The sequence below is a fragment of the Gallus gallus genome, chromosome 7 (assembly GCF_016699485.2).
Source record: "Gallus gallus isolate bGalGal1 chromosome 7, bGalGal1.mat.broiler.GRCg7b, whole genome shotgun sequence".
Lineage (NCBI taxonomy): Eukaryota > Metazoa > Chordata > Aves > Galliformes > Phasianidae > Gallus > Gallus gallus.
The window spans coordinates 26814312-26841483 of record NC_052538.1 but is presented as its reverse complement, the minus strand read 5'-3'; the positions used below and the strand labels follow the sequence as shown (position 1 = coordinate 26841483).

The 27172-nt window shown below is 39.2% G+C and overlaps 1 protein-coding gene across 5 annotated transcripts in view; it reads left to right on the top strand.

The window, feature by feature from the left end:
• MYLK (myosin light chain kinase) overlaps positions 1-27172 on the top strand; it is a 192361-nt gene that overhangs the window by 141081 nt on the left and 24108 nt on the right. For all 5 annotated transcript variants that reach the window (NM_001322361.3, NM_205459.4, XM_046943539.1 and 2 more), the window contains 7 exons: positions 6245-6295; positions 7174-7301; positions 10672-10825; positions 22017-22319; positions 25500-25538; positions 25632-25725; positions 26730-26933. In NM_001322361.3, coding sequence (NP_001309290.2) covers positions 6245-6295; positions 7174-7301; positions 10672-10825; positions 22017-22319; positions 25500-25538; positions 25632-25725; positions 26730-26933 — 973 coding nt within the window. The remainder of the gene's footprint in view (positions 1-6244; positions 6296-7173; positions 7302-10671; positions 10826-22016; positions 22320-25499; positions 25539-25631; positions 25726-26729; positions 26934-27172) is intronic.

Genomic DNA, 27172 nt, shown 5'->3' with positions numbered 1-27172 from the left:
TCTGGCAACTGTGCTACTGCTGCCCTCTTTGGTCCCTAGAACCTTCTGAGGTGCAATTAGGGCTGAATGAGACTATTCAAACCAGTTCCCTCAGCCCACTCCTTTATCATAAGGTCCATGGTACTCTACTCCTGACTGCTGCAAGAATCTAGAAGTTCTCTACACAGTGAATGTAAAGTATCTAGATCTCTATTTAGTGTGTTGGAGCAATAGGAATTTCACTGCCAGAGAAGCCTCTAAGTGAACTTTTTCCAAGGAAAAATCAATCTGTTTTTCTAAGAGAAGCTGAATCCTCCTCTGTTAGAATATGTAAATAAGATTATCACAAGCTGTTATTAAGACCTAGATACAATTTCTCTGAAAGTCTGAATTATGAGAGGTGGTGAATGCATTTCTCAGATTAGGATCCAAGGGTGAATAACTGTGGCACAAGTCCTCACAACAAAGCTACATGAAACAACAATGCAGTGCTAACTGTGAAGTTTGGTTGCCTCCCTAGATGAAAAGAAAATTCAGCAACTGTACTTATGAAGACAGCAATTGGAGAAACACTAATGTTGTTTTCCATGAAGCCCAATCCAGTACTGCTGGCTAATGCCCAGTATGCATTTTGATTCTCTGCCAGGTTACTTTATAGCTCACACCACTCCAACATTTTCTGAGTTAATATTGGCACAGGACAGTATTTTCCATGTGTTTTTCATACGGTCTATCCTACATAGCTGTATGTTGACCGAAGAAGACAGAAATGTTTGTTGATTGTCTTATGCAGAGGAAAATGAGGGTAGTTTTTGCAATGTGGCCTTGAACTGAGGAGGTGCCACACACCATCAATTCCCAGTTACGTCACTGATGGCAGATTGCAGATCTGTGGCATGTAATAGAAATACTGACCAAAGTTTCTTTTCTAAAAGAGGGGCCTACATCCACTGCCTTAATTGAGGTACAAAAGCACAGAACATCTAGCTTGTTCCACTAAAATAATTCGGAGCTCCTGAATGTCCAAACGTCCCTGTAGACTTTTCCCTTACCTAGAGGACTGGAGAGCAGGCTAGTGACCTAGCTTAGGCTGCTGATTGTACGCAACTGTGCATAGCGTTTTAGCATCTACTGCAAGATGTTCTTGCTGAATATGAGAAATACAAAAAATGGAATCTATATTCAAGATGCTAACATTCTCTTGCTCCCATCAAAACTTTCAGTGGAATTCACACAACTTTGATTGTAAGCACTGTTTGATGCTGGACCTCTTCTGTACTTTAACTGCAGAAATTGCTCAAGCTGACAAACTGCAGTGGAATTGTTTCTTCCTCTAGCTGAGCAGTTTTAAATACTAAGTTACTTTGAGTGTACTATTTATTCTGCATTGCTGAAGCTCTGTGTTTGCTAGCTCTCTTTGACTGGAGTGCAAGAGTGAATATTTCTTGGATTATATTTTTCTCATGGAGGAGCCTAGATTATTTTCAATCAGTGGACAGTCTCTGCGTGTTTTAGAAACTAAATTTGGGATGTTGCAATGAAATGTTGGTTGTTTTAATGAGAAAAATAAAAACCATTAAAAACTGCTGAAACACGCAAACTGAAAAAAAGTGACTTGTATGGCATTTAGTTCTTCAATTTCCTCATGTTGTCAAATTTAATTCCATTTAAGAGTTCTCTATTTCCTTGTATTTAGGTATTAAGTGTTTGTTTGGAAACAGAACTAGGAATTTGCTTCTTGAGAAGTAATCAAGTGAAACTAAGCTTCCAAACCATGAAGTTTTCAGGGCACTGGTGCTGGTACACTGTCAGTGTTGGTTTTCTCTGTAGCAATTAGTATAGGTTCATGAATGCATTAATAAGCTGGTAAGTAATTATGTGTGTTTTGTTTTAGTGCAATTTTAGTCTTCATCTTTCTGTTATCTCAGCTTATCTATTCTGAGTAATACAAGTAATAAGCTTTTGTACCAACAAGGAAGTCTGTGAGAGAAGCAAGGATAGAATGGAATAAGCCGCTGCCTTAACTGTGAGGATTTTACTCTTCTGTACTTCTAAGTATCAGTCACTGCGTGCCTTCTAGCGCCAGAAATGGTTAGCAGAGACAGAAACAGTCTCCTTTGTACCATGCTCTGATGTCTGGTCAAGAAGAGGTTACACTGTCTTTCTCCTTATTGTTAACAGAGTCAGGTGTTTACTGTGCTTATTTACTAGCAGAAATTCATCAATACAGAAGATGTGTACATAACTTTAGGTTTGTCCCTAAAGGAAAACAGAAATTATGGACTGGTTGGAAACGCTATCTTGAGAACTGCTCTTTTTTCAGACTGTAACAGAGTTCTACTTCGTGCTTTATGAAAGCAAGTTGTACAGAGAGCCATTTCAGGGGAGGGCTATGCTTATTTTTAGTAAAATTCCAAAAAAGGAAAACAAAAAAGAAAGAGGCTTCCGAACATATCTGCTCTCACGAATTCAACATCAGGGCAAAGAACTTCACAACCAAATGTCCCACAGCTATCGGCCTGTATGGAATCTTTCCCTTTTTTAGTGTATGTGCCCCCAGACACAAGCTCTCTAAGAGGCAAACCTGGCTATAAAGTTATGTAAATACCAGCCTTGTGATGTTTACATTAAGTCGTTTCTAGAAGGCAGATTCGTTTAAGGAGGGAATATTATGTCCTTTTTTTTTTTCCAGGCTGGTTTTCAGCTTCAGGCTGTTTCAATGTAAATATCAAAAGAGAGAAAAGGTCTTTTTTGCTGAAAAGGCAGCAGAAGCAGACTTACACTAACATTTCCAAGAGGCTCAAATATTTTAATGAAAACAATCATTTGACCTCGTCAACTTTGATTAATCTTATTAGATTTTTTCAGTGTCTCCAGCAGCTTTTGAAACAAAAGCTGCTTTCAGAAAGATGCATGAGATGAGCTGCGATACTTAAGGATGGTCTAAGAACAGTAGAGTGTGCATCATCTGCCAAAAAAGTCAGCTTCAAGGATGCAGAGACGTATTCTTCTACTCATTCCCTGCCACACTGCCTCTGCCTTGCATTTCTGCTCAGCGCTATTTGTGTCTGCAAAACAGGATATTCAGCCAGACCTTCCCGCAACCCTTTGCAGTCTGCATGGCTTGATGAAATCCAGTGACAGTCTGTATATCCTCTGTTAGGTGAATGTTATGTCCTGATGGGTAAAAACTAAAAATTAAAAAAATCTTGTATTTTCATATAAAAAGCAGCACCTTAGTTGATCGGTGGGTTTCTGTTCTTCATTTTGCAGCTATGGAAATCCTCATTGAGGTGAAACTCTTTTAGAGTATCTTAAACATAGGCCTTATTTTTTTTTTTCCAGAGCTAAGAGGGGTACCACGCATTTATTCCATTTATGGGGTAAACAAAGTATGTGGTGGTTCATTATAAATTCCTGTCTATTCAAGAAGATTATTCTTTAAGAGTGATGAACTGAATGTGAGTGCGGTTGTAAATGAACAAATTATGTCATTGTGGTGCCTTCTGTGATGAACTGGGAGTGTCTGATGGTAGACAGGGAAAAGTTAGAGAAGTATCTGAGTATATAGACATTCATTTTGTGTATGTATTGTGCAAAGGCAGCAAATGACAAAGTCAGCCAAGTGAAAAAAATTCTTGAGATATTAAGAGTTAGAGTGAAACGTGAGAGTTTGGAGAATGAGATCACCCCACCAGCACTTGCCTGACACTTGCAACAACCAAACAAGTAGCATGCTGGAGTAGGGAAAATGATTTTTCTCCTATTTCTCTGCAGTGACATTTCTGAAAAATAGCTGTAGTATCTACAACCCAAGACAGCATTTACTGCTTCCTCATCACTGGTGTTCTTTGTTCATAACAGGCTTAATGGAGTGTGGAAGTAATCAAATTCATGATATTACTTTACCTACTATTAAAAGTCATTATAACTGAGGATATACCCAGCAGCTATTTCTCCCTAAGTTTAGAGAAGAGGAGATCTGATATCAAATGCAGCACCAAAGGATTATGTGTTATTAAATCATATAACTGAGTCATTTTGCATAAGTTTGTGCATCCAATGCATAACTAATGGCATATTTTCATTAATGGCGATGTTTAACAGCACACAATAGGTCACATTCTGCAGCCCTTCTAAGTGGCACCTGATCACAGAAGTAGTTTCATCTACATAACTGTGACTACAGCCTGAAATAAATTAGTTTCAGCTCAGGGGGTGAATATACAATGACAAAGAGGAGAGCTGTTTGAAAATACCACTTTTTGCTTTTGTTCATAGAACTTGGATAGGAAAGAGGAGCTGGAAATATTTTTGTTGTCGCTCACTACAGTAGCCAGAGGACATCTCAGTCTGTTGGTGACCCAAAAAGTAATGAGTCCCTTTAATGAGCAATAGAGCTCTTTGAAGGCTTCTATTTAAGTAGAGTTAATCCCACATGGTTGACATGGTCCTGTTATGACAGGATAAGATCTATAAAAGTCTTAATCAAAACCTTTAATTAGTGCTGTTAAGCTGTCATTGAAGAAAGGCCTCCTTGAGGTCCATTTCTTTTTTGATTCAGCCATAAGCACTGCAAGAATATCCTACCTCTTCATTATTGTATTGCATCTGCTTTGAACAAAAACAATACAGACAGAGCGCATAGAAGCTAATTATACTTAGAGAGAAAATAGCTATTAAATAGAATAGATTCTAAGAAGAAAGTGGCAACAACTTCAGTGTACAATGAAATATTCTGCAGAATGAACTGGACAAACACTGGTGTTGACAGTTAAACCATTATTTCTTTATTAAAGCATTTTGTCTTTTCGTAATGTATAGTTAATCAATTGTGACTCTAAAAATTAAATCAGTATTCACACAACTGCCCACTGCTTGATCTGTAATATTAGATCCTCACAGTGAATTCACATCTCACAGCTCCTTATTCTCAGGGTCTCAGGTGACACGTTGCCTGGGTATCATGCACAGCACGTAGTTTGCTAGTAGCAAAAGGAAGTTAAAGTAAAAATCTCTGTTGGTTTGGTGGGAGGGTTTGTGGAGTTTTGTTTGTTTGTGGGTTGGTGTGTTTTTTCTGCTCAATGTCTTCTGAATTTGAAATATCTTTAACAATGAACAAAGTCAGACCTTTTGAGAGTGTTATGGCTGTCATAATGCACATACAGAGGTGCTGCCAGAAGCACATGGCAGATACTGCCTCTACTGCAGAAAATAACATCTTAGTAGCCAGACTAATTCAATCAAGCTGCCTACCTGAGCCCAAGAAAAGAAGAGAAGAGATGCCCTCTCAGAGCAGTGGCATCAAATCTAAGCGTCTTTGACAATCTTTTAGTGGGTAAAAAGAGAGTGCTTTACAAGGAATTATTTCCTCCACTTCTGGAATTCAGTGGTTTGAAGGCATCCCATTCTGTTACATTTAATGGCCTGCACTAGATGTAACTCTTATGAATTTGTCCTTTTGAGCCTCTTTATGTTTCTGTCGTGAAAAACATTACTTGGCATGCATGTTATGTTCACGGACACATTTAAAACCACTTCTGTTTCCTTTATATCTGCTCCTTTGTAATTCAAGTAGCCTCTAGATACTTTTTTTTTTTTTTCTCCGGAGAAATGGTAAATAGTCATTTTCTACCTATTTTTCTTCTCAGTTGTTTTTCTACTTACCATACACAGTTTTCTAGAACATTGTCTTCTCAATAAGTTGGTACATAGGTGTCAAATGTTGGGGAATATGACTCTTCCATTGTGAATATTAGCAAAAGTTGTACCTACTTAAGGAAGAGGATGTGGCAGAGGAGTGATATAAGTATTTACTGCCAGTACATGTCTCTTTGCTAGCTCACACGGAGCATAAGAAGTAGCACGTGGTATTCACTGTATAACTTTAACTGAGCTCATTCAGCATTGATTATGCTGGAAATTTTAGCAGAAATTCAGTATGAAGTGGATCTTTGACTGGTGTTTTCACCCCTGTTAAACTGCTACAAGAAATGGAGTATGATGGAGAATGGGATATGTGTAGCAGATGACTTTGACTCTTTTAAAAGTTCTAGTTTCAACCGTGAATTTTCTGAGGATCATTCAGAGTAATTAAAGTGTTTTTCTAAAGTATTTTAAATTCATTAGTTAAATATGCTGCAAGAACATGATAGATTTCCAAGTACCAACAAAGCATCACTATGAATGTAAGCTTCACAGTTAATCTACTTCCTTCCAAAACTCAAAACTTTTAATTAACTTTTTTTTTTTAATATATAATTAGGTGAAGCAACAGTGAAGAAGAAACCAGCTCCAAAGACTCCTCCAAAAGCAGGTAATCATTTGCATGGATCATCCTGTAGGAATTAATAATAAACCATCACCGTTTTAAAGATCGGTCAGTGTACTTCTAAGTACAGCTGTTTACCTGCTGAATTTACTGTGCATATGTGATTAAATGGTGGGCATTAAGTTCTGTGAGGAGAAAAATGGAAAGCCAAGCCTGTTTTACATGCTTGTTCAAAAGCTTATATTTGGCTAAAACTTAAATCATGAGCATACAAAAATATTTCCTGCTATTGAATAAACTACAGCAAAATCCTATAGCTTGTCAGCACTGTAACGTCAGCCCTTCTGAATACCCACAACACAGCTTAGCCTTCAGTTAAAGGGGTTTTTCTGTGTATCACAGGATGCCAAATCTGCATAAGTTCATACCACTGAGAAGCTGAAAAATCAAAGATGGTTTCCTTTTGTGCCTCTGTAATAGATGTCCCACATGAAGCTCACCTGGCCACCGAACACAGACGGTCAAAGGCAGCTACTGAATTTTAGATTTTCTGAGTGCTGTTATTATGAAGCAAGTTTGCAGACTCTGTCAGCGTATGCAAACTGAGATGAGGTTAGAAGGGACTCCTTTTCAAAAACGCAAAGTGAAGAAGAATCCTACAGCACATTTAGTGAACTGTTTGTTTGGAACTGGTGAACAGCTTTAGCAGCTTTGGCCTTCGTATTTCTGTATGTTGGTCTTGTATGAGCAAAATTCTGGTGCGTGGATTGCTACTGCTTCTCTACAGTGGAATAATTAATGTTTACAGTGTTGTTTCACTGCAAACAATGAAATGTGTTTTCAGTTTTAAGAAAAAAAGAAAGTATAGTAACATAAAGGGATTGGTGTGTTGTTTTTTTGTTTGTTTGTTTTGTTTTTGTCAGCTACTCCCCCTCAGATCACTCAGTTCCCAGAAGACAGAAAAGTCCGTGCTGGTGAATCAGTGGAATTGTTTGCCAAAGTGGTAGGAACAGCACCCATAACTTGCACCTGGATGAAATTCCGTAAGCAGGTAACTTGTTTTCTGGTTTCTTTAACAGTTGGAAAAAAATAATAATAATAGAGCTGGACAGGAGCTCCATCGAGCCATCCCATCCATTTCTCTTCTCCAGGACCCCTGGCAGTGTTCGTGTCATCCCTGACATATTTTTCTCACTGTTGCTGAAAACAATGATAGAGATTTCACACCCTTCATTGACAACCTATTTGCAGTGCTTAAATATCCACAGTGTTAGATATCTTTTTCCTCACACCAAACCTAAATCTTTCTTGTTACAGTTAATAATCGTTGCTGCCTGTTCTCTCTCTATAAAAAAAATTACTGTTTCTTTGAGAAAAGCCTTGGAGCATGTAATTAAAGTATTGGTGATGCAAAGAATATGGTACCTGAAAGGTATTTGTCACAGGAAATACTTTTTTCCTTTAGAAACAACCTTTTCTTCATTGATGCTTGGTCTAAATCTATGACAGAGGGGCAAAAGGTGGTGTAAAAATCTTGAATAAAATATCTTAAAACACAAATGTCCCCATGTGAGGCAAAACAGTAGTTGTGTTTCCCTCATCCCCTGAGCTTAAGGCTCTTTCTACTTGAATTACTTTTCCTTGAATTACATTGCATGTGTCCATAAAGGCAGCTTATAAAAAGAGTTTCTTTAATGAATAATTGAAACACTTGGAACCAAACAATGCAATATGCAAGTGCTGTGTTAGGGTAGAGCAAATATAAATATGTACTGTAGCTGCTATTGTGTTTATTTTATTGTGAACTTATTATGCACTCTATAGAACATAAACAAAAACAACTCCTCCCTACAAGGAAGTTTAGACTAAATTCAGACAGGTCAGCATTAAATTGAAAGGGTTCAAAACAGTTTGCTTGTCCAAAGGGTCCATCTTTGCTAACCTCAAATAACCTCTTACTTTAGGAGAAAGAATATGGTGTAGGTCTTTGGGTTTTTTTCCCGAACTCCTGAATTTCCTTCAAATTCTTTAGTGTAGAGATTGAAGATTAAAAAAAAAGATTTACTCGTTTCCACAGAAATAGTCCTCAAGGGATATTTAACTCCCTGTTTTGCTGAGCTCTGTCTTGGCACAGCAGTGCAGTGTGCCCCTCATAGGTGAGTTTCTGATACATTCACAATTCTGGGTTCATCACCAAATATAACAATCCTATTTACGTACATTTTGGGGTCATTTTTATATAAAGAATCTAAGTGAAAACAGAGACCAGCATTTTCCTGATACCCATAGCAGTTTCATAGTCTGTGATTTTTTTCATTTCTAAAATGATGGTTAAAATTATCATTCTGATACCTGCTTAATTATTTTCTATGAGGCAATCTAAAGATTTGCAAAATTGAACATTACAATGAGATTTTTTTTTCAGGTATGTTGGGATGAAAAGGGATTTAGATATAGATAAATATAGATATAGAAAAGAAAAAGCATCATGAAGGTTAATAAACAGTGTAGGAGGATAAGTGAGGGCAGCAGTCTTTCACTTTTTAATTAAATTGGGAACCAACTACTACGTATTTTGCTGCATAATTATTTTACTTTCTTTTTCATATATGTTTCATCACATGTTGGGTTTTTTTGTTTTTTTTTTTCCTCCCGGATTTCTTCCTTTTCTGTAAAGAATGAAGATGATTTTGACTCTGTTCCATTTCCATTTGTAAAAGTGAAAATCACCGTAGTGTTCTTAGTCTTCCCAGGGACTATCTGTAGTTGTTCGAGCAAAGCCAGTGAATGGTTAATTCTGATTTCAGACCTTCCACTGTATACTGCAGTAAGCAGAAGGGATTCATCCCTTCTGTGCTCCTTCCTCACATTCCCTCAGGTTCACAAATGCCACAGTGGCCTCCTACACGTATAATCTGGATAAATATCTTGGCTGAAACAAAGGGAATGTCACCTTGTGATGACCCATATAATTGTATGTGACAGCAATCTAGTGGAGAGATGCTGGAGCCACGCTCAGCTAAAACAGAGAAAGCTTCTGAAAGCCTCTTCTGTTAGCAGAGTAATAAAATGAACTGTTTTACCCTGCCAGTTGTTGGAGATTCTTAACTATGACCAGTGGTTCTCTTTTGGGAATGAAGGAGTCCAGCTTCCTGTTCTCCATTCCCATTGCAGTGGGTGTATATTGCATATCCACTTCTACTAGACTGTATTTTTTATTTCTCTTACTCATTAACTAATTCTAATGAAGCAAAACATTATGAAACAGTGTAGAATCCCAGAAGATCATGAGGAAGAGAACAACTTTCAGAGTAATTTAAACTGTAATCCTACATAATCCTATTTAATAATTTTCTATTCCAATTACTGTAGGAACCACTTTCACAGGTTACTTCTGGGCATATAGCAATGTGCATGTTCTCATCTCAGCTGAGGAGAAAGCAGAGCAAGTCCTGCTTTTACCCTGTAATTTCTGATTCTCTGAATATATGTGACAAGATATGCCAAACTAAATAGCCTTCATTTTTATTGAAATTCTGAGAGTAGTTGGAAGAGGCTCTTATCTAAGAAGGAAGCAGTGGGAGGAGAAGGGCACTGACATTATGTTGTCTGCTTCGTAAGAACACAGGGTACAGCTTCTATAATTGCAGTGTAGCATTATGAGTTTTAAAGTAATCTTTCATGTCTCCAGCTAATACTGATTAAAATCTAAGTCTCCTTGGCCACTTATGCTATGATAGCTTTGTTTCAATTAAAAGATTGTCCTTAATATGTCTGTGGTATTTAGCTGAGATTTCAGATTTGGCCTCTCCAGAAAATAAATATGCCTTATGATGGCTAATCTGCAGTCTGTACTTCTCTCTCTGCACAGCTGTACCGTTATATCTCCATTTCAGGCAACAACATCTTCAATTGCTCAAAACCATGAGACTGTTACCATGATTTATGTTGAAGTACAGAATAAGGCTTGTTGTGATGAGAGTGTAAAAGTCACAGCTATGGATGATTTACACATTTGGAATGGCAAATGAATTAGGATGATGAGTGCTAAACCCTTGTGCCATTGTGAGATATGTGAGACCAGAATTTTTTTGTATGTGCTAATTACACAGTGTGCATTTCAAACCTGTAGAAGAGATAGTAGAAAGCAAAGCCCCTGCTCTTTCGTGGAGTCCCACCAGCATCAATGCTCCTTATTTCTGTTGCAGGAATGGAGCTATTGTAACATTCCACTGCATTTGTAGATGACTTGAGTTGACTACATTCTTTACCAGCTGAACATACTCACTGCTCAAATAGAGTTATCTGCAGTTGACCATCGTTATCCTAACCTTGTGTTTTGTGCACTTTGAGCTCTTACAAGTATTGAGATAAAGAAATTCCTCCCGTAAGATCTTTCTTTTTCCTTTTGAACTTGGCAGATTCAAGAAAATGAATATATCAAAATTGAGAATGCTGAAAACAGCAGCAAGCTGACAATATCATCGACAAAGCAGGAACACTGCGGATGTTACACGCTAGTTGTAGAAAACAAACTTGGCAGCAGACAAGCACAAGTCAACCTTACAGTTGTTGGTAAGTCTGAGATAATGATATAGCGATATACTTATTCTAGACATTGCTCTGTATTTGTTTTATAGTACATATGATATGCAGAAAGTAAGTAAATAAACAAAACCGTCAGATAAGTTAAGAATGAAGCAAAAAAGCAATTCTTTAAAAAACATCTAGGCTGGACTATGGCATTGTAATAAGCATTATAAGCAATTTCAGTGGGACTATACAGTGTTTTATTTTCAAAAATTACTTATTAGAGATGGAAGTACAAAGTAGCCCAGAGTTTTTTAAAGTACAAGAAAAAAAACCAAAACAATTCATGTCTCCATCTCTGGTTAGATACAACTGTAGTCCATCTTTTTCCATTGAACATTTGTAGCATTCAGATGTTTGCCAGACTGCAAATTTTACAAGTGCTAGTTTAGGAAGGACTGAGATGGCTTCTCTTAGACTGGAAACTTGAAAACATCTCATTGCTTGGAGAAGGGAGGTCTTGTCCTTGTAATTGCAATTCCTACCTTTGTCCACTTGTTTTATAGGGGCAGAAAGCAATGGGTAGAGGCAGTCTGTTTTGAATATAAAGCTGTTTACATTTGTATGTCTGTATCACGCATGTATTCTTAAATATGCATGTAAACTATGAGAGAGTGAGAACATATTAAAGTTACAAAAAGCCGTATCAGATGACAGCATCAGAGCATCAAGTTTGTTGTAGTGGACTGTGGACAGCTACAGGTAGTTTTAGACTGGCAGACAGTTCCAGTGCGTTTGGAGATTTAACTGCTGCCCGGCTGGTGAGTATCAGAGAAATCTAGGCTGTGATACCAAGTTTTGCAAGAGGCAATGAACCCATTTTGACATGGATACACAACAACTGGTTCCCACGCAAATCTAAGAAATTTCTACAAGCAGAGATTGAGATCTGGTTAAAACATCAGTCTGTTTCCTGCTGTTCATAGGCTCTGGCCTCTGTGGCCTGCAGAGGTGTCTTGACATGAGGACCCCTCCCCTTGGGGGACGGCAGAGCCCAGGCATTTGGACAAATTCTAATTCAAATAGCAAGTCTTCATTCTACCACACAGTCATGACTGCATTGGCTCTGCTGTATTAACAGACTGTGGGCTAGTGAGTAAGTAAGCAATGTGTGCATAATGCCAAAGGTAAAAATCTGACTCCAATGAAATCCATGGCAAAGTACCACTAATCCAAGTTGGACTGGAAATTCATTCCAGCAATCCAGTGGACAGTGTGCAAAGTTTAATGAGTAGAATCACACTTTCAGTAACAACAACCACTATGAAAGAGAGAATATCTTCAGCTGCACACTATTGAGTGTATTTTCAACACAGGCCACTTGATTATTTAATCTCTTTTGCCCAATCTCTGGCACTGGGTGCAGTTAAAAGATAACTATAAATGAGTATAAAGATGCCAGCAGTATGCCATAGAACACAAGAACAGAAGAGAATAGAGTAAGCATTTTCGCTTCATATATACATAAATCACATCACTCCTTCCAATAGTAGATTGCACGTCAGAAGTATAGCTAGGTTAAAAATAAACGCCATGAAGAATTGGTCCTCAAATAACCATTGCATATATTGTTCTGGCTGAAGCTTTTGTGACCTAAGCCCTGACACAACTGACTAGCAGCCAGAGGTATGGCAGGAGATCATTTGCTCTTCACATTTCCCTTTTTATTACTCCTTCCTGGGCAGCTGCTACAGGCTGCTAAATGTAGGAGGTTATTGGGCAAGATGGATTTTTTTCTAGCTGAATTGGTCCAACAGTTCCTATAATCTTGTCATTAAGTGAACCTTGCCTTGTCATTATAGAAGTCACTGTTTTATATCCATTGGAGTTAATTGGTTTGAAAGTCTTTGAATTCTATAACCTTATAAAGCTTCATCTCAGCCTCCTGCTTTGCTTTTCCATAAGTGAGAAACGTGCCAGAGAACAGTGGGATTCACAGAGATGCTTTTGGGAGAGTTGAGTGAAGAATCCTTGCAATGTGTTCAAGTTTGCCATGCATTTTGGCTGATGACAAGAATGAATTCCCTCTTGTAAAATTGCCAAGCTCTTCAGTGAGATGTCTCACTGATGTCAGCACTGCCAGAAGCATGACAAGGGCTCAGGATTCCTAGTTTGCTCCGTATGCATTTTAAGGCCAGATTCTTTAATCTGGGTACCCCAAAATGTGGGGAAGGGTGGTAAAAATGTCTCCCTTCTAGGGGGTAGGTTTGAATCTCACTACTGAGAAAAAATCCTTCACTCTGTTTGCGCTTTGAAATGATGGAAGGTGCTGTCTTTTCTCCAAAGTTCTAGTCAGAATGGGGAAGCAAAACGTGCGAACTCTTAGTACAGCAAAGCACATCCTTATTTCTGAATTCTCACCTGTCTGTACTCTCTGCTGTGTCCAGAGTACTGGGAAGAATCTTGTCCTCACTCCCACATTCATAACATGGAGAAAGCCCTAGCGCTACAGAGTAGATATCAACTGCAAACTTAACTAATCTAGGCAGCGATTCTGACAGAGTTTGAGGAGTGTATGATGGGAAAAGAAGCACTTGAAAGAATCCCAACTTTCTTCTAAGGATTTCTTTTTTTTTTCCAATTATAATGAATATGAGCTCATGGATCACACCAGTTATCCATATCTATGTATCAAACCACTTATCCATTAAACTCAGCCTCCAGAGTAAGCTGCTTGCAATCCACACAACAGATGCACAAATATTTAGTTAAGTAAGAGGAGGCCCTTTTAACTGATTGGCAGTATGGTGCGATGATGAGCACACAGGTCTGAGCCACAAGGACAGAGTCTGAGCTTACCATTGATTTGGTGTGTAACTCTGTGTCTGTATAAGCACTAATAATACTGAGACCTGAAGTAGAAGACATCCAAGTTGCTCTTAAAGAACAGACTGTTCTCAAAATGCCCGTGTTGAGTTTTTCTCTATTGTCAAAATTAGCTCTCTCAATAAAGCAATTCCATTAGTTGAAACATCTCTCTAGGGGGATTTTTGCAGCGTGTTTCTGCTCCAAATCCAAATCATCCTGATGTGGGACTGAGCTAATGATTCACAGCAGACACTGTATCAGATTAAAGCAGACCTCTGCTGCCAAAGCTATATTAAATGAGCCAGTGATGAGCTGAATGTACGATAGGACTGATTTAGGAAAGGCAGAGCCCTCACTCTATGGTGATAGCAGGGAATATTCATTCCTTTCATGCCATTTGTTGGCTGTATCTGGGTAAATATATCAAACTGCTGTTTCTGAACATTTTAGCTGTGTGACAGGAATGCCCCAGTCTGCAACCATTTTTGAAAAAAAAACCTTGGTCTTCATATTGGCTGAAGCTGGGTAGTGTGACAAAGAGTCAAAAAAATAATAGCATTTAATGAGGAGAATTTGTCAAGGAGAATAAGTGGTCTATTTGGCAGCCGTGCTACAAACTGTTTGCATGATTTTTGGGCAAAATGCTTAATGTTTCCATGCCTGGTATACAGGGGTATTGATGTGTTTGGTGAATACTTCTGGTATTGGTGAAGATTTTTCATACAGAACTAAAAGCACATGTACTGCCTACCTGGGGCATAAATTTCATCAACTTAGTGTTTTAAGTCCTTTAAATTTGTACTGTTTCAGTTGTAGAGTTGTATAAAAATTACGATGGTGATCAGTGAGCTGTATGACAGATAGATGGAAAAGAATAAGAGCAATATCTTTGTAATCTGAAAAGCTCAAAGATAATTGTTCTGGAATATTTATTATGCTAAGCAGTTGTGTACATAATGTACACTCTGTGTCCTCATGTACTGTTTGAACAATGATAAGCTAAGAACTTAAGTATACTTATATATAAGCATGTTCCATACAGGTGTGCAAGCAGTATAATATGACTTCATCAATACGTGCTGTTCTGTGTGATGCTGTGACTCCCTGTTTGATCTGGGATGGAGAAGTTTCATTCTGTGACAAAAGTTACTTCCATGCCTTCAGCAGAATCTGTGTGAGCAGAGTCTCCTAAGCAAAAATGAAAACATTAACTTGAGAATTGGCGTGAGAATAAGATTAACACTAACTCCAGTAGTCAGTGAGTATAGTGGTAGACTTACTAATTATTACATGAAGGACTTAGTTCTGATTCAGCAAGGAATATAGCTGTGTACTAGCATTAGTTCTTTGCCCTTAAATTCTATTATAAGGAAACGTAGTAGCATAATCATCAGTTAGCAGTGGCACTATCAGCATTTCTGTGAGTGCCCAAGAGGTCTGGCTTGGGGCTAGCTGCTCAGTGAATGGATCCAGCAGCATCAGAAATGATGTGTTTCTGTCTGGCAAAGCAAGTGCAGGCATCAGTGAAGCAGAGCAAGCATAGAAGCTTCAACAGAAAACAAGGCAGCTCCAAAGCACTGACATGACCGCTTCTAAAACTTGTTTCAGCCTCTTTTGAGGAGCACCAGATTATATCTTGCAGAAGCCACGTGGTTCCCTGTTTACATCTAGGGTCCAAGAATGCAATGAATTTCCTAACAGTATGTGGGTGGATTTGACCTCTAACCTTTCACCTTTTAAATTCCTTTGGATTGCTGGAGGATTTTTGTCATCAGTTTTCTGGTTAAAGGGCAGTTAGACTGACAGTTAAGAGATGCCTTACACTGCTGATGGTTTCGTTTCTGCTGTTGCAGTTCAGGAGTGTTATAACTCTCACTGTCAAGTCTCCCCTCTAATGCTTGGTGGCCCAACTCTGCAGCCACATGAAAACAAATTATGACTGCAAGATTAGAGCATATAGAGGACAAACAGCTTATGTTGCCTTATCCATCAGTGCTGGTACACTGATCCCTTTATTCTCTGAAGGGCCATCTAGTTTCAATGTCATTTCTGCTAGGAGAAATTCCAACAGAACTCTCTACTTAGTTTTTTTCCTCATACTTATCTTCACTTGTTCTTTCCCGGTGAAGTAAAGGAAATGTCACGGAAAAGGAAATATTCTCAAACTTCCTGTATTTTACCTGCTGTTAAATACTAGGAATGTCTTAGTTCCTAAGGAATGATTGATTCATCATGACTCCAGTTCTGCACGTGAACTCAGTGCTCCTAGGACCTAAACTCACACTGCAAAGATTTGGAATCAGCTTACAGTCTCACCGAGGCAAGTCCTAAAACTCACCTTGCCTTTCACTAGGGCGGGTATCAGAGCTGTCGTTCAACCAGTTATCAAACCAGTTGCCCAACGTGTAGCACATGAGTAATCTGAATAGCTTGTTGACTCAGGGATGAAGCAGATGGTTTAGGAAATGGGCTCCTGAGAATGCATTAGATATATTTGTTTGTTCTATTAGGCCCATGGCAGAAGGAGATGTTCTTGTGATGAGGGCATATGCGTAGGAGTGCTGAGCTCTGGTTTCATTCCCAGCTCCATTCTCCTGCGTGTCCTTGGGCAAGGTCACTGCACTCCTTGCATGCCTCAGTCACCCCACTGGCAAATTGGGAAAAAACAACACAAAGCAGTGCTGCAGGCCTCCTGTGTTCACGAGCTATTTTGTCCACAGGTCTAAAAAATGCAGTGTTTAAATAACAGCTAGAGCTGTAGGGAAGGGCCCCAATTCATGAAGGCTAGCGCAAGTCTGCGTTATGTATTAAAGGGGAGAGGAGAATTTCAAACTCTGACAAAGCTGTAGCTGTGGAAATCCCCTGAGCTAAGGGACCTTGTCCACGAGGTCCTTGGCTCCTGCTGCAGAGGCTGCTTCAGGAGGAGAAAATTTCCTCTTCCCTTGTGTTGTTTTGTGGGAGAATGCAGGAATTCTTTTCCAGTTTATATTAAACCTGTGGTGCAGTAATATAGAATAGAAAGGGGTAACAATCTCTCTACTTATAGCACTTCCCTCCCTTGGAAAAAAAAGTCTACAGGGCATAGTTTTCCGAGCACAGCTGAGAAGTCTGCCATGACCCCAAGCTCTGTCAGCAATAATGCAGAGTTCAGTTATGGCCTTTTATGGTTTTGCTTTTCTCCTGCTGATGAATTTCAAATGAAGGCTCTGCCAGTGCTGTCGGCATGGACAGTGTTCAACTGGCTTTTGCAGCATATTAAATACCTTCTCTGGCTAAACAGCTTGTGGAATGGAATTAAATTGTTTCTTTCTGTCTAATTCTTTATCTGACAGACAAATATCACAATAGCTAATAATAGTGTTATACGGTAATACGATAACTGGGTTTAGAAAGAAACCAAACCAATTTGGAGAACAGATAAAGAAAACTACTTCAGAGACATTGCTTCGTTGCTGGCTCTGTCAGTAAAAGAAAAATTAATCTTTTCAGGGACTGCAGTTATACTGTTCTGCATTTCCAGAGGCTTTCTACTGCAACAGCTTAAACGAGCAGCAGAGCCCTGTGAGCTCCTAATACGCAGCAAGCCCTGGAGCTCAGCTTGGGCTTGGGCTGCCCCTCACATCAAGCAGCAGAGCAGTCACCATTTCCCTGCACTCTGAGTTAGATAAGGCTAACGCTGCCTTTTTTGGTGTCCTGGAGTGGTGCTTGTGTTCTGCAGGCAGTGCACAAACTGAGCAGTGTTGAGAAGTCGGTAAGAATCTGGGTAGCACGGTTTCATGTTATGCAGGTGCCCTGTGTGAGCTGGGGTTGGCCACCTATACAAGGGAGAGAAAGTTCCTCAGGAGGAGGAATCTGGGTTTGTAGACCACTGGAAAAGACAAGGACTTCGAGTTGAATTTGATTCTATGATAAACGTTGTGCATGCATATGCTTTATGCACACCAGTGTATACAAATAAAAATAATTAAAGGTTACTGCAGGATATATATTCAAACCTGTTTACCAAAGTATTTCTGAGAATCTGAGGAAGGAGTGCAGCTGAATTCAATCCGAGAATAGGTAAGAAGTGCTTGTTTCAATCCTGGCATGTTCTTAAATGTGGCTTATACATTTCATGTGAGGCCAGCCCGTGACTTTACCATCTTCCCTGAGGAAAGTGTGCAACAGGCAATAAAGTGGAATCTGACCTCCTCACCTGCCTCTTCTTGCTCTGGGTTAGCGGTAATTTACGTCTCCCTTGGCTGCAAAGTAGCTTCTTTTCTAATCTGTGCCTCGCTGCTGGAGCACAAAGGGAGGAGAGCAGATGACCTCTTTCACATCACCTCCACTCTCCTCTTACTTTCCTGTGCACAGCGTATAGCACACAAGAGCTGCTACTTCCATCTCCCCTGCAGTGTTAGTGACTGTGACTGTATGCAGTCTCCACGCAGCTGTGCAGAACAGTCCCTAGGGCAGGTTGGAGGCCAAGTTAGCTGATTGGCCTTCTCCTTTGCTTGCAGCTGGCCTTTGTGAGCCAGTTCAGGGCAACCCTGCTGGTAAACCTAAAGAGATTATCTAGGGAGCTTTGTGCCTGAGTCAAACTTAACTTGTAGCTGTCCAACCTCCAACTTACCTTGTTCACTTTTGCAGTTATTCCATCAGACAAATAAGGTGAACATGCATCATAGTAAAAGAAGTGTAAGTACTGTCCACTATAAAGGAAGGTGGAGTTTTTAGGGTTCTGACCAAGTTCAACAGGACTGTGGATACAGCCAATTTTATGGAGACCATCCAGAATACCACAAAGCATAGCAAAGTATTCGTTCAGGTGTTATATGCATGATGCAAACTGGCCAAGACTGGAATGTCCCTGGTTTTACATAGGAAAGACATCTGATAGAGAACATACATTTTTTCTTTTGCTGCATACAATAGTGACGCTGAATTTAGATATTGATGTTTTAAATGAATGGCTTCCCCTACCAATATATTCCTATGCGAGTGTTCGCAAGGAGCAGTATATTTTTCAATGCACTCTCTTGTTTCTAGTTCACATTTTGACGTGAAGCTATGGTTTAATGCAGAATAGGAAGAACAAAATTGTGGTCTAATGAAATCTGCATAGGTTCTTGTAATATAAGCCTAAGTGTGATGTATGTGAGTGTAAAAGGCTGCATGTGACACGCAAATGAAATAGTGATGATGGGCAGCTCAAGGACATGAATGGTGCAACCAGCACCAAAACAGAAGGACAAAATAGGGAACTGTGTTGGACTTCCGCACTCCATCTCAGCCCACTGGATATTTTTATTGGAAGCAGTTAGTTAATTATGCTGATAGATATTTCATATTCCAGAAGGGAATGTAGTTTGGCAAAATATCCTAGCCTTCAATACAGACAGATGAATAAAGGGTAACCTTTAAAATCCCCATGGAATAAACTATTGAGAAACAAAACAGACACATGGAGAGACCATCTGCAAATTCTCTGAATGTGAAGAGCTGTGGAATACCATCCAGTCTGATATAAAATAATTTTTAATCATGTTAAAATGCTATGTATACATCTGTCATATTAAGAAAGAGCAAAGATTAGCCATTATTGTTTATGATCTCCCATAGCAGCTACTACCTCCATATGCATACATAGAGCAGATCTGCAAGCAGCAGCACATGGTAGGTTTCACATCAAAAGTGCATCTTTCTGGCTTGAGTAAATCCAGCCAGGGTTGCAGGTTCACTTATTTTCTTACTGGGGAAAAAAAAAATAGAGAAGTAGAAATATTCTGAAGATTGGCAGATATTAAAGTCATGTAGCATTTTCTTGACAGCTGACATCCCCTTGGCCATGAATGTTTTCTTCCCAGTCTTCTCTTGCCTAAGCCTTGCTTTTGCAAATGTTGCTGACTAAGTGTGTTACCATTATCCAGGTGAGTCATGGAAAGAGAGACCACCAAGATAACTGTGCCTTAGGACACTGATATCATAGAGTCATAGAATGGTTTGGGTAGGAAGGGACCTCAAGGATCATCAAGCTCCAACCCCCCGGCCACAGGCAGGGCTGCTAACCTCCATATCTAATACTAGACCTAATTAATTAGACATATCTAATACTAGATATGGATTCAGTGTAGAGCTCTAGTCTGAAGCTATCAAACATATGGATCTCTATACCCTAGTCTTATCTCTTAAAACAGAGCTTAGTATTGGAACAAGCTACTTCTTTCTTTTTTTTTTTTCCCCTTTAAAATAAACCCATATTGCCCACATTCAGCTGTGTGCATGGCAGATGTCAAAGAACCTGTGCTGCTTTGACAAATCTCTGGTGTAGCTTTTTCTTCAAAGTGTTTCCCCTTGCTATCAGGAACTGCACTGTTCTCTTTGGATTTAGGATAAATCAGCTCTTAATCAAGTTCTTATATTTGTATTCTTAGATGATGCAATTATGATTCTATAGGAGGAAAATATGACATACAGCCAAATATTCTTCTGAGCAGATTTTCAGGAGGACGTAGGAACTGTTCCAGAGAAGAGGGCTGCTTCTCTTCAGGCATCAGGAGACTGTGATTCTGTCCTAGTCTTCTATAAATTTGCACTTGTCAGTAGTCCCTTATATTTGCCAGAGAGTGAGGCCAGTAAAATGTGACAACTAAGCAGGGCAATAAGCCATTCCAGAGGTTAAGGACATCGTGTCTCTATTTTCTTTAACAACTGATGTACATATAATAATGACTCTTAGTGGAATAGTGTTTTACATGTTGCCAAAATTAGTGCAGATAGCCTCTGCTCTGGCCATCAATCTCTCTTCCACATGGGCATTGTCACGTTGAAGCCATCTACAACACCTAGGTGCTCATCTCTCTTCCTACCTCCCAGTGTTTTCCCTTATACTTAAAAATTCTATTTATACATCTCCTAATACATTTAAGCTGTGGAGGAAGGTGGATGTTCAATGACAACTGACTGCAGATGACTTTTGCAGGGAAATTATTGGTCTATGGAACTCTGTAGAAAGAGGATGGCCCTGGTCCAGACAGTGAAATGATGTTTAACTGTCTTGATCAGATTAGACTATCCTATTTTCCCTCCCTGTTAGCAAAACCACAGGAGTCGGAGACATCTTTCAGTCCAAGAACCAAAGGCATGATTGTGGCAAACTGTGGCCACTTCTATCTGCTCCGTCATTTTCCTAAGAATAATTTCAGTACGGAGAGATAACTGATACAGTCCACCACAGTAATGTTTTGATCAAAGTCCGCATCAATTTCACCAGTATTTGGATGTTTTTATTGCTGAGAAATTGGCTGTGTTTTTTGGCTGGTTTGGCAGCTCTGCCTCTCTTAAGGAAAATGTAATAATGTCCACTAGGAATTTTACCAGCAAAAGGGGACAATATTTTATCAGTCAGTGTCCATTGCTAATTTGTAGCATAACACTCCTTCTATCTTTTTATTTTTATCTTCTGTGATTTTATCCCATCCCATGATTTTTCATTCAACCTTAGTCCACTGGTTCATCCAGATCAACATCATCATTATTTTGTAGGTTTTGCTAGATTACTTCTGAGAGGATTATTTCCAGGGAAGATATTTTGTTCCCCTTAAGTCTTTCAAAGTGCTTAACTTCCATAACCTTCATTTTAATAAGTTTTTTTTTTTTAGAAGTTGACTTTTTTTTGTCTTAGGAGAAAATTCATCTCAATAAATAGGTAATGATTCAACTTTATTTTGAAAAAGTTGCATAACTTCAAGGTTTTTGTATTGTCACATTCCTGCATAGCTGGTTGCTCATCTGCACACCAGGTTCTAGTGATATTGGCTCTAGCCATGCAAATAAGGAATGTTTGAATAAGTCTCTAAGTTAGGAAAAGCAGTTTGAAGTTTCTGTGTTTCACCTCCCCAGCAATTTCCAAAATGTACATGATCTGAAATCTCATTATTTAAACGATGCAATGTAAGTTGAATTCCTTTCTAACAAAAAGCACACTGGGCTTCTAAAATCTGCTCATAGGCAAAGAAGTTCAATAAATTATTGGCAGACATCACCCTTCAAGATCTGAGGGAGATTTTATTTCAGTATGTGCGGGCATATCTGTGACTGGTTTTAGTCTCAGTAGTTCCTGTAATGATAGCTGTGAAGGGCGTTAGGCTTCAGCATGGCTTAGCAAGACTCCCAGGGACTGAACAGCCCATGCTGAGGCCCAAGTGGGATTGGCATCTATTTGCTGGTTCAGGTATCTCTATCTGCCTGTGCTGCAGCTGTTTCCTTATTCTAATAAAAACATTTGAAGCACAGAAATGGCATGGAAAGGCCAGCAATCCCCTAACAGAAGTCCTGCCTCTTACACTTACAATTGCATCTAATGTGCTTTGTGTACGTGTTTTTACAGATAAACCAGACCCACCTGCTGGAACGCCTTGTGCATCAGACATACGGAGTTCTTCCCTCACTCTTTCATGGTACGGCTCCTCTTATGATGGTGGAAGTGCGGTGCAGTCCTACACTGTGGAGATCTGGAACTCAGTGGATAACAAATGGACAGACCTCACTACCTGCCGCAGCACGTCTTTCAACGTGCAGGACCTGCAGGCTGACCGGGAGTACAAATTCCGTGTACGAGCTGCTAACGTGTACGGCATCAGTGAGCCCAGTCAAGAATCTGAGGTGGTAAAAGTTGGAGAGAAACAAGAAGGTTAGTTCTTAAGAGAACTTCTAAGAAATTTGCTTTGGGAAAAAGCAAATTTGCTTGCTGCTAGCCAAGCACTGAATACACAACAGTATTGAGTGTCTCATACCTAGGTGTAGTACCCATGCTTCAGACGCCAGTGTGGTAGAGCACCTCTGTCCTCTTGCTCCTAATACTCTTGATTTTGTTAATTCAACTCTCGTGTCCTACTTAGCATGTTGAGTTTGCAGCATTGTGTGGGTGCTAAAAATATTTTTGATTCCACTTAGATACATGTGTAAAAATACTGTTTAGTATCTCTTGACTCTTGTTGTCTGTTTAAAATCTTCTCAATGGGCTAATGGGAAGAGCTGGTGCGTTTTAGAAATTATTCTGAAACTTGTACAAATATTTTAAACACACATAAAAGAAATCAACATTATTTTTGACAAAATAGATATTGTATGTAGATTTCTATGCAAATCCACATCTACCTACTGTGTGAGAATCACAGTTATGCTCCTACCACACTGAAAATCCCGGAACTGGGGACCAAAATAATGTTTTTTTTTCCATATTGCCAGTCTTTAGGGAGTGGTCCGTGTGTTGTATCTCTCCTTCCTTACTTGTGTATGCAGAATGTCGAAGTTTTGAGTGTCTCAGATACTCCTTGGGATGATATCTTCCATTGCCAATGAAAGGCAAAATGATAGCAAAGTGGTGCAGCACCAAAAAGCTCCGTAGGCCTCTCAGTAGGCACTTCTAAACAAAATAAAACATGTTCCTCTTTGAGTGCTGACTTGAATGCATTCTGAGAAATTACTTTCCTCTATTATAAAGACTTAGAATCTGATGTGAATCAGGATGCAGATTCTCTTCAAAGAGGGAAAAATACCATTAAGAGTAGCAATAAAATTGAAAGAAAGCAAGATATTATTAATGCTTCATAATAAAATTCCCTGTGTTTGAATGCCCTCTTTCTTTAGTTGCGGGACAAGCATCTTTTAGAGTTGGGGGCCTGACTTTTCCTGTACTGGACCAAAGCAAAGCAGCTAACTTTTAAGACCAGCAGTTTTTATACATAGATTTATTACAAAGAGCCTATAGAGTGTACAAATTATTGCGATAAATATTTTTAATAGCAAAATGTTTCTTTGGGTGAGAAGAAATAGCTTTTTGTTTGCAGGAGGGGAGGTTGTCTTTGTGCTCTCAATTCCAGGAGAATTCAATTCAGTTCCAAGCTTCATGTTTTCTGTTCTTGATGCTACAGCTAGCGTGAAGAAAGGACAAGTCATATAGAGCGTGGTATTTCAAGTGCATGAGTATAGCTTTAATTAGAGGCAGTGGAAAATGCATGTGTTCAGCAACTCTGAAAGTCAGGACATCAAACTGTCATCTGTGTAAACACTTAGCTGAGTAACAGGGGATTTTCCATTACTGTCAGAAAGAGTGATTGCTAATTTTCACACTGGGGTGGCCGGTACGTATCAGCAGTCCCAACAAAATCCTAGTGAAGAAATGTGTGGGTAACTCTTCACTGTTCGTTTCAATAAAGCAGCTTTAAAATAAAGTTGTAAGTCAGGACATATTAAAGTAGTCATTGCTGTGTTTGAGGAAAACTTGGTACCACTGACTCACTTTTGGGAAAGTTTCTAGCACAGCTACTCAGAGCTTACCAAGCTCAGATATATTCTATTTATTTAATTTAGGCTTCCACTGGTGGACCAAAATGTGTCCCGTTCATGTCTTCAATATTGTGTCGCTTCAGAACAGGGAACTGACTTCTTTGTCTGTCTAATCACTATTTGGCAGACGCTAACAGCTGGCAGCGAGGCTGGGATCAACTCCCTTATGCAGCCCTTAAAAGGGGAGGAAAATGTGATGTGCTCTCTGCAAGTGTGGTTTCTAGCTGAGGAAGATCTGAGGACAGCTACCCATGCATGGGGAGGGCTCGCTTCCCTTCCTGCTCTTCTGGTAAATGACTGCACAGCAGCTACTCTGTGCTGAGACATACAAGGGTTGCAAATCCTGCGAAAAGAGAGGAGGGCTTTAGGAAAAGATTATAGACCTGATGACTTTGCCACCAAAATAAAGATGGAGCTTTATGTATTGGATAGGTGATGCCCATATCAGACCAGTTATCTGTGCTTCAGTTATCTGCCTTCACCCTTTCTTTCTGTTGTTTTCTCGTCATCTACTGCACGTAGCTCTATATTCTGAAGTTCATAATGGCATACAGAGTATCACATTGTTTCATAACATAAATTGGTTGACACAGTGGGGATAAATCACTTGGTTGGGCTTGCACTCGACAATGAAAAGCTGCAGCTTAGTCAGCTACAGGGAGAGTTGTTCAGGTTTCTGGAACTGCCTTTTCAAGTTGCTCAAATTGCTGGTTATAGCCACAGGTCTTAGAAGCAAGTCCAAGCAGTGTAAGTAATATATAACAACATTCCAGCAAAGGCCCTTTTGCTTCATGCTTGCAGGCAGCATAAGGAATAACACAAAAACCTACTGACAGTTCAAATGCATGAGAATTCAAAATAAAAATTGAGACACTCAGGCCAGCTTTCACTGTCTTGTGTCACTGAGCTTGCTAACATCTCTGCCTGCCTTTGAGTACTGCAGAACGGAGTCTCCATTTGGATATCATCAATTTCAAAGTCCAGTCATGCTCAGGAAGCTGCACGCTCTCCAAATTTTCTAGTTGTCTTGAGTCTGAAAAATGTGTCTGTATGCTCTGCAGGAAATCATTTTGTGTATGAACGTGCTTTACTCTTGGTCGTGCAATGATAAAATTGCTTTGAAAAGCCAGAAGAGGATTTGTCATCGAATCAGGAGTGTAGTTATTGATTTTAATATATTTAATTTATTTTCTATTTCACTAAGGCATTCCTAAAGCAATTTATTAGGTGATTTTGAATTGATTCAGTATGCTCATGTTTCTAGTGGGGAGGTAACATAGTCAAGCACTGCAAAACATGTGAACTTTATTTATCAAGAAACAATGACTAGATTCTGACTATGTAATTAATAGAAATAAAGAAGTAGCGAAGAGATTTTCATTATGAAGTTAATTCCCTGACTGTTTTTGATGCTTAGCCATAGAGTCTACAAGTTACACATATTACTGTGAATAATTTGGCAGTTATTTTTAAGTACCATATCCTATTTAATGAGTTATTTGTGTCTTTATTCTCTTCACAGAAGAACTTAAAGAGGAGGAAGCAGAGCTGTCTGACGATGGTAAGAATTTTAATCAGAACAAATGAAAAACTGCAATTTTAATTCACGTGTTATGGAGGTTTTTTAATCATGGTCCTTAATCCTTATTTGTAGAAGGCAAAGAAACAGAGGTCAACTATCGGACAGTTACTATCAACACCGAACAGAAAGTTTCAGATGTCTATAATATTGAAGAAAGACTGGGATCGTAAGTACTTCATTGTGCCTTTAAAGACACCTTGTTTTCCAAGCTACCAGGCAATTATAAAGTTCAGGCGCTCCCACTCTGACGGCGTCTAGCACTCCTAGCATTCCAGCAGGGCTCCTCTGTTGTTGTAAAAATAGATTCTAATATATGTCAGCCTCCAATATATAAAGACCCTTTATTCCTATTAATTGATATTTTAAAATAGGCATTACATGCATTTCTGGCAAGGAAAATTGGGCCCACATAGGAATAAAACAAGAGGATTCGTTCATTGTTCAGTGCTCTGAAGTCTAGCTGAGAAAAGAACACACTGTGCACTTGCATTTCCATTATACCCATTAGTGGTAACAAGATTATCCTGCCCACAGGCTAGGATCTCTGCTGACAGTGGTCATAATCCCAAGAGCACTAATAGAATTGCTCAGTGAAGGTCAGCGATTAGCCTGGCTGTGTTTCTCAGTGCTCAAACTCGTGGTTATGTGAATTGTGTGCCATGGTAATCTTGGAGCGATTTGTGCTGCTGGTGGTGCTGACGGCCAGGGATGGTATATGCTTCACTTAACAGACCTGTCACTTCTAACTGTTAGGTGTATCACACAGCTGCAATTGTACTTATGCAACAAAGTGAATCAAAAGTACTTGAGACCCTTACATTCAAATTCTAATTTCACTTACGTCTTGAAATGTCATGTCGTAGCTGAGGTGTTTCCTCTCTGCTGCCCTGCAGAGGTGTATGACCCATAGAAAAAGGTGTGCAGAAGAACTAGAGTCACGTGAATGAAAGCCTGGTTTTAGGCATCCAGTTTTTGAAACTTCTTGTATGAAAGAATTGTATAACTGGAGTCTCTGAATATGGCACTCATCAACATTTCTTGTAGGTTATTTTTATGAAATCAGTATGGAAGAGTACTTGATATGGCAGTATTTTTTATTTCGGATGGATGTGGTTGCACTGGAATGTTTTGTACATTGTGAAAACATTTTATGGAAATATATGTTTTCAGGGGGAAATTTGGACAAGTCTTTAGGCTTGTTGAAAAGAAGACTGGAAAAGTGTGGGCAGGAAAATTTTTCAAAGCATATTCTGCAAAGGAAAAAGAGAACATAAGGGATGAAATCAGCATCATGAACTGTCTGCATCACCCAAAGCTCGTGCAATGTGTAGATGCCTTTGAAGAAAAAGCCAACATTGTTATGGTCTTGGAAATGTAAGTATAAAGTGGATCGTACTAACAAAGTTAATAACATTGAAATTAATTATGCATACGAAAGTAGCAACATATTTAGACGTGGGAGACTGTCAAAAGTGGGTTTTCAGACCTCATAAATTTTTCTGACCATTTATCTAAATCGCTTAAACTGTGTGAGTAACTCCAGAAAAACAGTGAAGATGCATTGCAGCCTTTATTTAGTTTGTTTTTAGTCCAGTGTGTGTGGTACTTTTCTG